The sequence below is a fragment of the Diuraphis noxia genome, unplaced genomic scaffold (genome assembly GCF_037042655.1).
Source record: "Diuraphis noxia isolate RWA-SAM2 unplaced genomic scaffold, SU_Dnox_SAM2 contig0003, whole genome shotgun sequence".
NCBI classification, from domain to species: domain Eukaryota; kingdom Metazoa; phylum Arthropoda; class Insecta; order Hemiptera; family Aphididae; genus Diuraphis; species Diuraphis noxia.
This window is the reverse complement of record NW_028301713.1, coordinates 65,121,281-65,135,415: the sequence shown is the minus strand read 5'-3', so window position 1 is coordinate 65,135,415 and position 14,135 is coordinate 65,121,281. Positions and strand designations below refer to the sequence as shown.

General features: G+C 26.0%; 1 protein-coding gene and 1 pseudogene across 1 annotated transcript; one reads left to right on the top strand and one right to left on the bottom strand.

Annotated features, from left to right (window-relative positions):
• Positions 1 to 3,443: 3,443 nt before the first annotated feature.
• On the bottom strand, positions 3,444 to 4,138 carry LOC149057671 (general transcription factor II-I repeat domain-containing protein 2A-like; annotated as a pseudogene).
• Positions 4,139 to 6,327: 2,189 nt separating this feature from the next.
• Positions 6,328 to 10,697, top strand: Noa36 (zinc finger protein 330 homolog Noa36). The gene is made up of 8 exons (XM_089224382.1): positions 6,328 to 6,487; positions 6,569 to 6,710; positions 7,716 to 7,735; positions 8,059 to 8,209; positions 8,272 to 8,503; positions 9,145 to 9,312; positions 10,313 to 10,435; positions 10,504 to 10,697. Exons 2-8 carry the CDS (start codon positions 6,591 to 6,593, stop codon positions 10,638 to 10,640), a joined length of 951 nt encoding a protein of 316 aa, XP_089080508.1. The 5' UTR covers positions 6,328 to 6,487; positions 6,569 to 6,590; the 3' UTR covers positions 10,641 to 10,697.
• The last annotated feature ends 3,438 nt before the right edge of the window (positions 10,698 to 14,135 follow it).

The following is a 14,135-nucleotide window of genomic DNA, read 5'->3' as shown; positions in this document are numbered from 1 at the left end:
TGTTTTGCTATTTTTATGTAAGATAATATTATATCCTTAGAAAATGAATTAAATTTGAATAAGATACAGAGTTTAATGTTAAGAAAACAAATAAAATAAACTTAGATTGCTAGAAATCTAGAATATGTAATGAGTAAAATACTTATTTAAATTTCAAAGTTAATTCTTTAATTCATTATAAATTATTCTATAAATTATTTTTGATAATAGTTTATTATTATTAATATAATTTATTTTATTTACGGACTTGGCTTTTTGACAAAAATTTAAATGTATATGAAAAATCTTATAATTACATAAATTAAATTAAATTATTTTATAAGCAAATATATCAATAGCATAATAAAGAAATATAATATATTGAAGTAAATTACAATATAATAAATCGGGTATCGAAATTAAGTAAGTTGGGAAGCATCGACATTAGCAATTGATTACAGTCTTATATAGGTTCGATGACTAAATAATTAGATAATTAGATAATTATTTAGTAGAGAAAAAATATATATATTAATTAAAATTATTAGTTTTAAACTTTTATATATGATTAATACATATCCAAATTAAATTTTCTTTTTAGCATTTAGTATAAACAATTATTTATTAGAATTATGTGTAAGGTTAATAATGTATATAGGTATATACTATATCATATGTATAGCTGAAGGTTACATTTACGTTCAAATTAGAATGAAGACATAGGACAATACTGAATTTAATAATTTCAAATAACCTTCATCGATAATTCATCTAAAAATATATTTGTGTTTGTATATAAATTCATATAATTAGTTTTCAATCAAATATATTTTTGATGATTAATTATTTCATATGATATATATGCACATATTGGAAAAGGGAGTTACTCCTCTGCAACAATTCTGAGGGGGGGGGGGGGTGTAATGTGTGATATAACACCCCCCCCCCCCCCCCCCCAAAAGTCTAAAACCTTTTTGCTACATATTTTTATAAACTTACTTACATAATACTATAATAGTATGTTAGAAGTATATGTACTCGGCTTTTAATTTTTAACTCAATTTTGATTGTTTTGATCTACCAGCTTACAAGAAAGTAAAGATTTTTTTCAGATAAGATCAAATGGATTAGCTGCAATGTCCATAAATAGACTCATAACAAACTTATAAGTTGGTGAAATACTTGACGTAAGTCATTTACGCTAGTAAAAAACCCAAAAGACTAAATATTTTATTATAATCATTTCATTTGTTTGAAAGTGCTAAAAATACTTATTTAATACCTACCTACATATGTTCTACTTGTTATTAATGATAAATAACTAAATACTCATATCAACCCCTAAATTGGCTAAATTAAGGTCTTAGTCACGCTACTGAAGCGTTACATATAATACACATAAACACATTCGTCCTATTATATGTATAAGAATTTTAAAAAAAAACTGGTCGGATACATTTATATGTATACATTAAGGGTATACTTGGGCATCTTGTCTTTTCCCCATTTTCCTCATGCGGTTCATACCAACTACCAAAGAATTAGGAAAGCCATATCCATATGGCATATAATATATACTATATTATATAGCTTTTAATACCACTATACTATACTATACTATACTATACTATACTATACTATACTATACTATACTATAGATATTATAAGTATCTGTGCAAATTTAAATTGATTCTATCTAAATAGGTACCATTTAAAATCAATTTTTTATATCTTAAAGTAAGTACTGTGTAAAAATAATGGGCAAGTACCCATCTAGACAAAAAGTGAAAAAAAAAACGAGAAATAAAACATAAAAGTAACGGTACTTGAGTTGATTAATAATTTTATTATATTGGAATCAAGTTTTCCTTTCTCACGAATTATTGTTATTTTACAAATACTTAATCAAATGTAGATACACTAACAATCTATATATTATACATAGGTACCTAAATAATAATAGTATAGGTTAGGTACCTACTACTTTCAAACTAATAACTATTGAATATTATTTAGTATATTCAAAGTTATATTATAAGTGTGGAATTTTAAACTTTAACTAATAATGTGTAATTAAGATTTTTTGAGTTATTTTTAGAATCTTAGACAAAAAGGTATTTAAGTAAAAGTACTTTGTTATCATATTATACGAGAATTTTCGTTCGATTGTTCTATATAATATAGTATTTATTTTGGTAACGTCTTAGGTAAATTAGTAGGTATAATTAAAGTCAGCGAGGCCACTTTTACTTATCATCTTTCAAAAATGAAATCACTGAGTTATATTCTCAATAAGTCAAGGTATCGAGAAGGACGTTTGTATATATAAAAAGTTAAAAAAAATATATTCTGCAAATCAATTCATTATTTCAACATAAAAAAAAATATTTCTTAGTACTTATACTAGGATACTTATATTAAATGTATTTTTTTGTATGTATATTTTATGGTTATTAGGTAATTTACAGTTCATACAATTCTACATAGTATTATATATTCATGTATTATATTGGTATTAACATTTTTAATAATCTAAATATTTTTTAACAGTAAATTATCTTTTGTACAATAAATGTTATTATTAGGGCTGGGATTTTAATGCCCTAAAAAAATCTAAAAAATGCTAAAATGACTTAAAAAACACAAAAAATGCATTAAAATTCAGGATATTAGACGTCTATTATATTGAGATGTTCAATTTTTATTATAAAATGTCGTTTTTGATTTACTTTTATAGTTTTATTAGTTAAATAACTAATTTTTAAATGGTTAAAACAAAACAGTCTCGTGACACAAATTGTAACTGTTATTTACAGAAATGTTTTAAGCATTAACATTATATTACTTATTAGTGGATATACTGTATATACTGTAGAGGGTTCACACATTAGTATGTAATTTTAAATTCATAAAAGTACTTATTTGCATACCAACAAAATTTGTTTTCAATACATTAGGCAATAGGTACAGTGTAAATAAACTATTTGACAAAAATTATTACACGTACAAAGTTCGATTTTTTTTTAAACAAGTGTGCAAGTTACTTTACTAATACTATTATACGTTCAAAAAATAGTATTGAAATTATTCAGAATTTATTGCCCATATATGCATAATTTTTGTCACATTTACATTGTGTCATATATGTGTGTATTAGTAGAAACATGTCGACACAACTATGACAGTATTTGACTTACAACTATTTGTTTCTGGTTACAACTTAAAATCAATCAGTGTATACAGCTGCCCTATAATCTATATCAGGGGTGTCCAAATCACGGCTCGCGAGCCGCATGCGGCTCTCGTCACAGTCGTATGCGCCTCGCGGTCTTATTTGCAAAAACCAAAATATTTTAATTTTTTTTTGTATACATTTATAAAAAAAAAAATGTTTTTATTGTATTTATTTAAGGCTATAGTATTATAGTGTATAGAATATAGATTAATTCGAACAAAAAAAAAAATTAATTAATATGAATAATAAATGATATTTTTTTCGTGTCTACTTTTTTAGTAAGCTTCTTAAGATCTGGTTGAATTAATGTAAGAGCAGTTCTTGGTAATTCTGTAACGATATTTTGACTTAATTATTTTCATTGTTGAATAAAGTGATTCACGTGAAAACGTCGTTCCAAAAATTGATATCAATTTTATGATATCAGTTTTTAATATTTGGGTATTTTAATGTAGAAATATGCTCCAATATAGAGGAAAAATTGTTTATAAACTGCTTAAGACCTTCATCTTCTAATAACTCCAAGAGTTCTATTTGGAGATCCGCTATATTTATGACGTAGGATGTGATAATGGACATCCTTTTTCAATGACATTAACTAAAAATGGATTTTCTAAAAATCCTAATGAGAGTGTTTTATGAGACCTTTAGGTCTCGAAATCGTTCTTCGAAGTCAGTAAATAGAAATTCAAGTTTAAGTACATAGTCGTCACAATTAATTTTTATTTCTGATTCTATCAAGCACGCTTCCATTTTTTCTAAACATGAAAAGTGAGTAAAATTGTTTGATTGTAAATCTCTTATAAAAAATTTTAGTTTATTTTGAAAACTAAATACTTATTGCCCTAGGTCATTAACTAATTTATTTTGACCTTGAACAGATACATTTAATGTTGATAAATGTTGTATGATGTCAACATGCATGATGTATTGAGGTGTTTACAATAGGACTATTCAACACAGACTACAGACTATATTAAAAACGATATAATTTCATATTTCGTAATTTGATATGTTTATTGGCTGTTTGCTATCTTTATTACTTTTGTGGTATAAAAGTACACATTAGATAATTTGGCTCTTGATATAATTTTATTAATGCATGTGGCTCGCGTACATAGTCATGTTGGCCACCCCTGATCTATATTATAATAATTATTATATAATATATTGGCCATATATATTTAATATTATATTATATCCTGTTTCAAATATTTGTTTGAACAATCTAGTTGTGTATAAATAAAGTAACAACTTATTTACCTACAACGCGACCGTGAGGTCCATTTCCCCAGCGCCCCCACCTTCGAATTTGGAGTTGAAACCTATACCAATTGTTTGTACCTTTTGTATCTCAATTAAAAACGTTTATACCTCAACAGTCTTCAAACTATCCCTACTTCGATTTTGGGGGTGTCGGGGAAACGATAGTACACCAACCTTTGAATTGACGAGTTTAAACCCATACCAATCGTTTGTACCTCGATGGTTTTCAAATTATCCCAAATTCAAAGGTGGGGGTGCTATGGAAATGACAGCACCAGACCTCGAAACTTTTTTTGCTGCAAATTTTACAACGGATAAAAAAATTTAAGTTGAAATAAAAAATATATAATTTGATTAAAAAATATCATTTGACTAAAAGAATCTAAGTTAATAATATAAAATATAATATAACTAAAAAATATATTATACTGGATAAAAAAAATCTTGGTTGATATAGGTTAAAAATATAATTTTATTAATAAATATTAATTAATTTAAAAACAATTCAGTTGATATAAAAAATATAGTTTTATTAAAAAGTATATTCTAATTAAAAATAATAATAATCATAGGTTCAATAAAAAAATCAAATTTGAAATATTAATCGACTTGGATTTGCTGATTCAATTTACTTAAATTTAGATTTTAATTTAACAAAAAAATTGTATTTACAAGAAATAAATCTAAATTGGATTAAAAATCTATGATCTAATTTTTATTTATACATTTCTTCTTCTACTTGACCTTATGTATTCAAAATATATTTTTTAATCAAATTATATTTTTCTTTTAACTTAAGTTTTTTTTTTATTAAATAATATTACTTAATTAAATTACATTTTTTCCATCAACAAAGATTTTTTTTTATTCAATATATATTTCTAGTGAACTTGTATTTTTTATATCGACTTAGATATTTTTATTCAATTAATATTTATTAATAAATTTATATTTTTGATATCAATCACTAATTTTTTTTATTCAATACATATTTTTTAGTTAAATTATAGTATCAGAATTTTTATTTTAAATAATTATTTCCGTTGTATTGTGATTTAAAAAATTTTAAATGGATAAAAAATTTTAATTTTAAATAAAGAAGTAAAACTTATTGCGTAATATTTAAAATTGAGCTTTGTTAACACTGCATGTTTGATTTGTTATGTAAGATCATCTAAAATTAGGTATAATTATTTAATTTTAAACCTAAAACAGCAGAATATCTTTAAATATTTAATTTATTGAAATGAAATATTTCTGTTCTGCGTTCTGCCCAATTTTACTTTAGGTAGTATCAAATGTATGTCTCATAGTCATAAATGTTGTATACGAAAGCGTGAAAACACCAAAACATAGGTATTGAGTTTAAGGGAAAATGGCAACAATCATTGGAGACAATTTCTACATTTGTGAACTAAACTTTCAAACATTTGAAATAATTAGAACTTGGGAATCAGGTAATAATAAAAATTTAAAAACAAATAAAGATGTAAAAATGCGTTATCAAAATGGTTCAGGGTTTTTAGAAGTAAATTATGTTAAAACATCATAAAAAAAATAATATTGGTACTTATATTGTTATATATATTGGTTATTCAATAAATCTCAGTTAGATCCCTATTTTAAATAATTGGTTAGGGCTTAGGATATCAATTTAAATTTATTAATATTTGTTCTACGGGTAAATTAACAAATTGATATTAAATCCCCAAATAGCATTACCAATTTAAAATCCAAGGGCAAATTAAAACATCTAAAATATTAAGTTGCCAACTTGTTATTTTTTATCAATTATTATCAGAAAATTATCTTTTGTAGATAATATTATCATTTTCTTTTTTGAACTCGTGACAATATATTCTGAGGTTTGTCCGATCTTTTTTGTAATTTTATATGGGTTTGTCTCTGTTATAGTGTCATGTAATACGAAGCTTTTATTCAGAGATTCTTTGTAAATAACAAGTATTCACTACTTAATATTTAGCTACTTCCAATAATTTAATTCAGGTATTACAATCTACAGTTAAATATTATCTTAAGTATTTATTTATTCACATGTATTTTAAAAAATAAAATAATTTAATATAGGTGTAAATCTTATACGTTAAATATGCCTAAGAAGAAAACTGGACAGAGAAAAAAAGCGGAGAAGATGAGGGCCCGACAAAAAGGAATAAGGTCAGCAAAGGACAATTTGTCTTTGGCTAAACATCCTTGTAATGCAACAATGGTAAATACATTTTATTTTAATATGATTTATGTTATGACAAAAATTTTGATGGGAACAAAAATTTAACCATACATTATGTGGTTAAAATGTAATAAAAATACTGATAGGTTGTTATTAAACCAATGTAATTTTCGTGAAATTGATTTACCTAAAAACAATTTATGATAATTTAGAATAATCTGTAGGTAGACATCTTGTTTTAATGTTAAAAATATTGTTCTTTTATTTTTTACTTATAAAATAACTAGTTACTCATCTATTGGTATTAACATAAACAATGTATGTATATACAAAATATAAAATTTATTGGGTTTTAAAATATCTTAAAAATACATAAGTACAATGCCAGATCTTGAACTCTTAGGGCACCGCTACAAAAAAAAAACATAGGGGACCCTAATTTAAAAATGATGTAAAAAAGCTACAATATCCATAACATCAACTGCCCCCCTCCAATATTTCAAAGAGTCAGGACCTCAATGTAATACACCATTTGCACCGGCGGTTTATCCAACTCTGCTTGAGTATAACTTTCATGAATTTTAATAATTTTATCTACCTATATTTTGTTAAACTAATTAATTCAATTAAGTTTATTAAAAAAAACCATTTAGATGTATTTAATTTAAATACATTCCTAAACCTTATAATGATTTCTTTTTAATAATTACATTTACATTTACTTATATATTTGTATTGTTACATTGAGTATAATTTATTTTATTAGCTTAATTACTATATTATATTTAAGATGATAAGTTTACCCTCTTGACTGACAAAATTTGGTCGAGTTTATGCAACCCTTCCATAAATGTCATTAACTGAGTGCTAGTATTGGACATTGTGATACTACTATTATGTGTACACAGTGAGCAATACTATCACACTGTTTTCCCACAACTCAGTTGAAGTATCCGAAGAATGAAAGTGGGTAACTTAACTTGAATGAAATATATAGTTATAATTAAATTAACTTTTTTTTTAATATCAAATTTTTATTTTCAGGAATGTGACAAATGCAAGAAGTAAGTTTTACAAATATATATCAATTTTAATATAATACCATACCATATAAATATTTAAAAAAAAAATTATTATAATTTGTTCATAAGAATATGATATTTTCATAAATCATACACACATGTATTTAAACCATATATGATTAATTTATATTAGTAAATAAAAATAGTAGGTATATAACTTAAGAATCTCTTACTTTTTCTTATGTTTGATTAAAATAAGAAATTTCCTTAAGTATAATAACATAAAATTTTAGGTACTATGAATAAAATATATCTTTAAAAATTATAATTATATTGATGATTGAATTTCTTGATTTTTACTTTAGGAAACAAAAAAATCGGGCTTTTTGTTATTTTTGTCAAAATTTACAGCGTTTGCCTCAATGTGCTAGCTGTGGTAAAATTAAATGTCTTATGAAGTCAGGAGATTGTGTTGTTAAGCATCCAGGTGTCTATACAACTGGAATGGGACTAGTGGTATGAATATAAAATTCGATAAATACAATTATTTTTATAATAACTATGAATTCAATATTTAGGGTGCTATTTGTGATTTTTGTGAAGCATGGGTATGTCATGGTCGAAAATGTCTTACAACTCATGCCTGTGTTTGTCCTCTACAAGATGCAAATTGTGCAGAATGTGAACGTGGAACATGGGATCATGGTGGTCGTATATTCATGTGCTCTTATTGTTCAGCATATCTTTGTGAAGATGATCAATTTGAGCACCAAGCTTCATGTCAAGTTTTGGATTCAGAAAATTATAAATGTAATGTATTCAACTAAAATATGGAATGGTTCATTAAGTAGACACCATACATCTGTGAATTGTTTCAAGCTTGTCAGTATGACTCAAGCCACTGAAATAAAAACCTATACTTTGACCAAAAAAAAAGAATATGTTGAAAATTTTAGTTTCTTATCATGTCAAAGTAAATAGGTATGTCATTAACTTTGTGATATGCAATACCCTGTCACCATGTTTGCCGACCACTCCGCGCTCGTCAATAAGTAATATTTATGTCAAAAACCTATCATTGATAGTATTTATAATCAATCGTATAATATATGTGAGATAATTTGACAGTTAAATATGCCTGAGGATGGCGTCAGCCCAATAGAAACTTTTGTTGTTGATGACATACTGATTTATTTTTCTTGTGTTTCTTTCCATAACTGTGGATTTCTTGTTTGTTTCTAGCACTAAATAGTTTTTGTATGTAATTATATGATAAAACAAACTACTTATCAATGGTAACATATTGAATTAGTGCTTAAAATTTCCTATTTCAAACTCCTTAAAAATTCAACAAGTGGTCTCATTTTTATGGTGGTTAATTTATTAAAATTAATTTTTATACAAATTTCAAGACATAAATATTAATCTATATTTTTTTCAATAAATTACAGGCCAATCATGCAATAAATTAGGACAGTACAGTTGTTTGAAGTGTAAGGTATGTTTCTGTGATGAACACATTAGATGTAAACGTTTCAAGTATTCTGAAAAAGATAGAAATTATCCATGTCCAAAGTGTTCTTATCCAACAGCTGAAGTCAGTGATCTATCATTATCTTGTAAGTATACTAACATACTTTTTATTTTCATTAGTTAGTGAGTTTGTTTTTAATATTAATAATTACCCATGTCTAAATCAGAATTGATGCTTAATCACATTTTGTTTATTAGCTTAAATTCAGTTTTGTAAAAAATACTTTTTACAGATTCAAGTACAACTACCTAATTTTAAAAATATTTGGATTCTTAGTAAAATAGTATTTGAGTATAAATAAAAAAATTATTATCTATAAGTATTTATAGATACTTTAAAAAACATACAATTTTTTTAACCTTATAAATCAACTGAATCTCAATTTATTAGCATTTTCATGATTTACATTGATTTTATAGAAAATTTTACACCGTATCATTTGGTATAACTAAAAATTAATATTCATGTATTTTCAATTTCAAGATTCTTAAAAATATTAATTGTTTTCCTCTGTTGTATTTTTTCAATACTGTTTTTGTTCTGGTATTAATGTAATTTATAAATTAACTTGGAAACAGTCAGGAATGGTATCAAGGGTGGACAGTTTACCCCCTCCAAGGATCACGTCTTGCCTTTCTCTGGCCCCCCAAAAATTTTAACTCCTATTTTAACCGATGATTGACCTTAGCTACTAAACCAAGTTAGTTCCCCAACAAATATTATAGCTTAAACAATTTTTGAACAAAAGTAATAGTCCAACATCACTGATTCTATTTATATTTTAATTGATGATTATTCGTCAATTGTTGGACTTAGCAGTTTATAAGTGTATTTTTTATGGATATATTATTGAATCTTAAATATTAAATAGGATGGATATCTACATTTTTTACGCACTGATACTAATCGATAAATGTGGCAAGGTTCAAAATGTTGAATGTTATATTTGCTTTTTTTTATTTTAATGGTTTTAGCCAGTTTTTATTTGTTCCAACTCTGTTCATGAGTTATAATCTATTTTTCTTTCTATTAAATGAAATGTAATATTAGGTATTTTTAATAACTATAAATATTTATGCTTATAGCTCGTAATCATAAATATGGCCGACAAACATATGAAGAAGGAGATGATGATGATGATGATGATTCTTATGCTTATGGAGCTGGAAGTTCTGGAGGAAACTATGGAGGATATACTTATGATGAAGGTATTTAATATTAATAATATTATTTACATTTAATAACAAAAATATATTTTAAAATCTTATTTTAATAGCTGAATATAGTGATGATGTTGATGATGATGATGATGATGATGATGATGATGATTACTCTTCAGAAGAAGATGATGATGATGACGATGATGAAGATGATGAAGAAGGTGACAAAAACAAAGCAAAAATAAAAAAATAAATTATTAAATTTTTAATAGTGTTCATATTAAAAAAATAAAATTCATTAATTCTATTATTTATTAATCTATATCTATCATCTGTCTCAAACTTCATCATAATTCAGTCTGTTGTCTTAACCTTAGCCTATACTCCTGTAGTTTCTTTTCACAAATGTGTTCTGCAGTATAACTGTTGATACTTGCCTAATTGATTTCTGAAGCCATCGAGAATAAAATTAACATGTATTAATATCTACCCCATTATAATTGTCTGTTTTACTACACAGTGCAGACTACATTGGTTTGGTCATGCTAAACAAAAATTTGCCCTTGAAAAATAGATTTGCCTATAATAATTTAGTAGTAAAATTACTAATAATTCTAAATAAAATACAATATTTTTTATTGATAACTTTTTATTCAAAACATATATTAAAATATACATTTTACCTATGTAAGTTTAATAATTGATATTCTGAATAATGGTTGTATTAATAATTATTAATTATATATTAAGTATGATAGACAAATAAATGGATTAATGTCAGTACAAAATTAAAATTATTAAGTAATAAAAATTCATTCCTCGCCTTATGGTTTTAAAACTTAGTTTTGAATTTAACATAGTCTTAAAATAATTTGTATTTTATCTAGTCAGTACTAACTACAGACAAATTATTAACATACACATATAAATCTAAATTGTATTGCCTGACTGGCTATACTAAATATTAAATTATATTTTTATAAAAAATATATATATATTAATTGTTACCTAAATAATACAGATCACAATATTCAGTCATATGGTCACAATTTTTCACTATCATCATTCTGCCTACATCTTGAACTCTGTCACTATATTGCAATAGTTATGATAGTTACTACTTAATCGCCACAAATAAAGTTCTAATGAGGTAGGTGCCACCAGTGGCGTCAAAGTTTAAGATTTTACCAATGTATTAGATACCTCCACATACAATTTTGACACTCATCTATTTCTTATAATTACTTTACTAGTCAGTGGCGGCTCGAAGGGAATATATTTGAATCACGTGATTCACAAATATATTAATGGGTGGTTGGGTGGGTAGGTCTTATGGTTGGAAAAGGTAGATTGGACCATTTTTGCAGGTTGGTAATTAAATATTAAATTATAAATAATAAATATAATATGACGTGTACTCAGCAGATTATGTACAATAATAAGTAATAACTAATAACTATATTTTAGGGTGGGTGGTGTAAAAATATTAAACGTGATTCGAGGGAAAAAAAGTTCAAGCCGCCACTGTTACTAGTTACTATATATCAAGTATTTATTTATTAATTATTAAATATGGGGCATGCCCATATACAATATAATTATATTGTATGGTACATAATAATTAGAGAAAAATCACAAATGTTAAGATATAAAGAACAAATAGACAACAATTTAATATTAAGTATTAAAGAATAGTGGGTCCTCATTGGCCAGTTTCATCATATGTACAATAGGACGACTTGTTAGATAGTTACAGCAGCTAAAAGGAATTTGGAAAGAGAAAGAGTATCCGGAATTTTGGAATAGAAACTTGTCAACTCTGAAATTAAGTTTATATAGGAGGGCATGGGGAATCGACTAAGCCATTCATAAGTTTAAGAAGAAATGTAAGATTAACTTGTTTCCTCCTGTCACATAGGGTAGACAAATGGAGAAACTGCAACACAGGTTGATACTCGTGAGATGCGTACTCAAGTGTAATGCGAGAGCGGCAAATTTCAAAAATTTACTCTGAACTCTTTCCAGTTGACTGCTACCTTCAAATATTCTCGGATCCTAAATAATTAACATATACTTCGATACAGACCGAACGAAAGATCAATATAAAGTCTTAAGAGAACTGGACGGTTTAAATTCAGCCGAAATTCTTTTTACAAAATCGAGAAGCTTCAAAGCCTTACAAGCAGTTTTCTCAATTTGAGAACAAAAAGTAAGCGATCGATTAAAAGTTATACCAAGGTCCATAACACAGTCACCTGGCTGATTAGCGCGATGTCATTAATAGTCTATCCAAGGTTGGGCAGTTATCTTTTATACAAGTATCTTAGATACAATTATATCTTGTATTGCGATACATTTTTACTTTTTAGTCAATGTACGTATTTAGTATTTCATAAAATAATTTATGATGCGATATAAGATACAATTCTGACTTTATTATCAAAATAATAATTAATAATGTAGAAATCAATATTTTTATTTAATATTGTAGGTTGTTGGAAATAATTTTTCAACCCAATACCGATAAATCATAAAATATAGTTATATTACTACATTATAGTATACCTTTCGCGATAAAATAGGTGTTTTATTTTGTTTTATTACTAATGTATTATTAATGAATAAGTGTCAATTTTCATTATTTTATTGGTCATTCTAATTACTCAATGAAGTGCCCATCAGCAAAGTTTTTAAAAATCCAGTGACTAATTTTATTAAAATGTATCTAGTATCGCGATACTCCAAAGTCAAGTATATCTAGTATGTACTATACTCCAAAGTAAAGTATCTTGTATCTGGTACCCCGATACTCCTTTTTGAGTATCTTGCCCAACCCTGGGTGTATGTAATTTGTAAACGTGACATGTTCGTAAGAACGAGTATAAGTCATGGTACCTATGACATTTAGGTATATTAAGCTCCGAGCCCAATGAGCAACAGCATCATCAGCGGTCCTAATAGACGGAGAAAATTTTTGATATCATCAGCAAACAAAAAAAGTTCACTGTGCTGTATCACAGATTCACATCTTTGACGCCGATACCAAAAAGTCCAATCAGAACGGGAAATAGATGCCCGCTTTGAGGTACACCAGAGATTACAATAATTGGGCTGGAACAGAAACCATTGATCTTGACAAGTTGTCTCCTCTCAAATAGAAATTAAACCACGATAATAGAGGCTCGCCAAACCCAAGATTTTACAAAATGCTCATAAATGCACGAAGGATAGTTTCTATGTAATATTATCGACTTTTAGTTCACAATTAACTGTAATATAATAAATAAAATTAATTATCATAATATATTATTATAATAATTAGAATGACAAAGCACAAAGGTAACCCTCCTACTTGCTAAAATCAGTAAAATCACCTATGACAATTAACATAGATAAATATATATTTTGGCGCCACTGGGTACCATGGAATAAATTAAATTAATAATATAATTTATTATTAAGTAGAAGATTTATTTAATTTATCCTTTCCTAATCGAATTACCACTGAATCAATTAATTTTCTTTTAGTATGAAATGTGTAATTTTTTTCTGAAATCAAAAAATAAATCCAATAGGTAATCTTATTTTAGATTTTTAGCAGACCAATAAACATGTTGACTATAATTATCTGGTTGTTTTTGAGTGAGCGTTTGTGTATACCGTATACCATAAGTAGTTGAAATAATGCTTCGATTTTCAACTTCAATATTTTTTCTGGTGAGGAAGTGAATCTATTTGGTACTTTTAA

Coding starts and splice junctions, on each gene's coding strand:
- Noa36 (XM_089224382.1), top strand. CDS start 6,591: ATGCCTAAGAAGAAAACTGGACAGAGAAAAAAAGCGGAGAAGATGAGG. Junction 6,711..7,715: donor ATCCTTGTAATGCAACAATG/GTAAATACATTT, acceptor TTTTATTTTCAG/GAATGTGACAAATGCAAGAA. Junction 7,736..8,058: donor GAATGTGACAAATGCAAGAA/GTAAGTTTTACA, acceptor TTTTTACTTTAG/GAAACAAAAAAATCGGGCTT.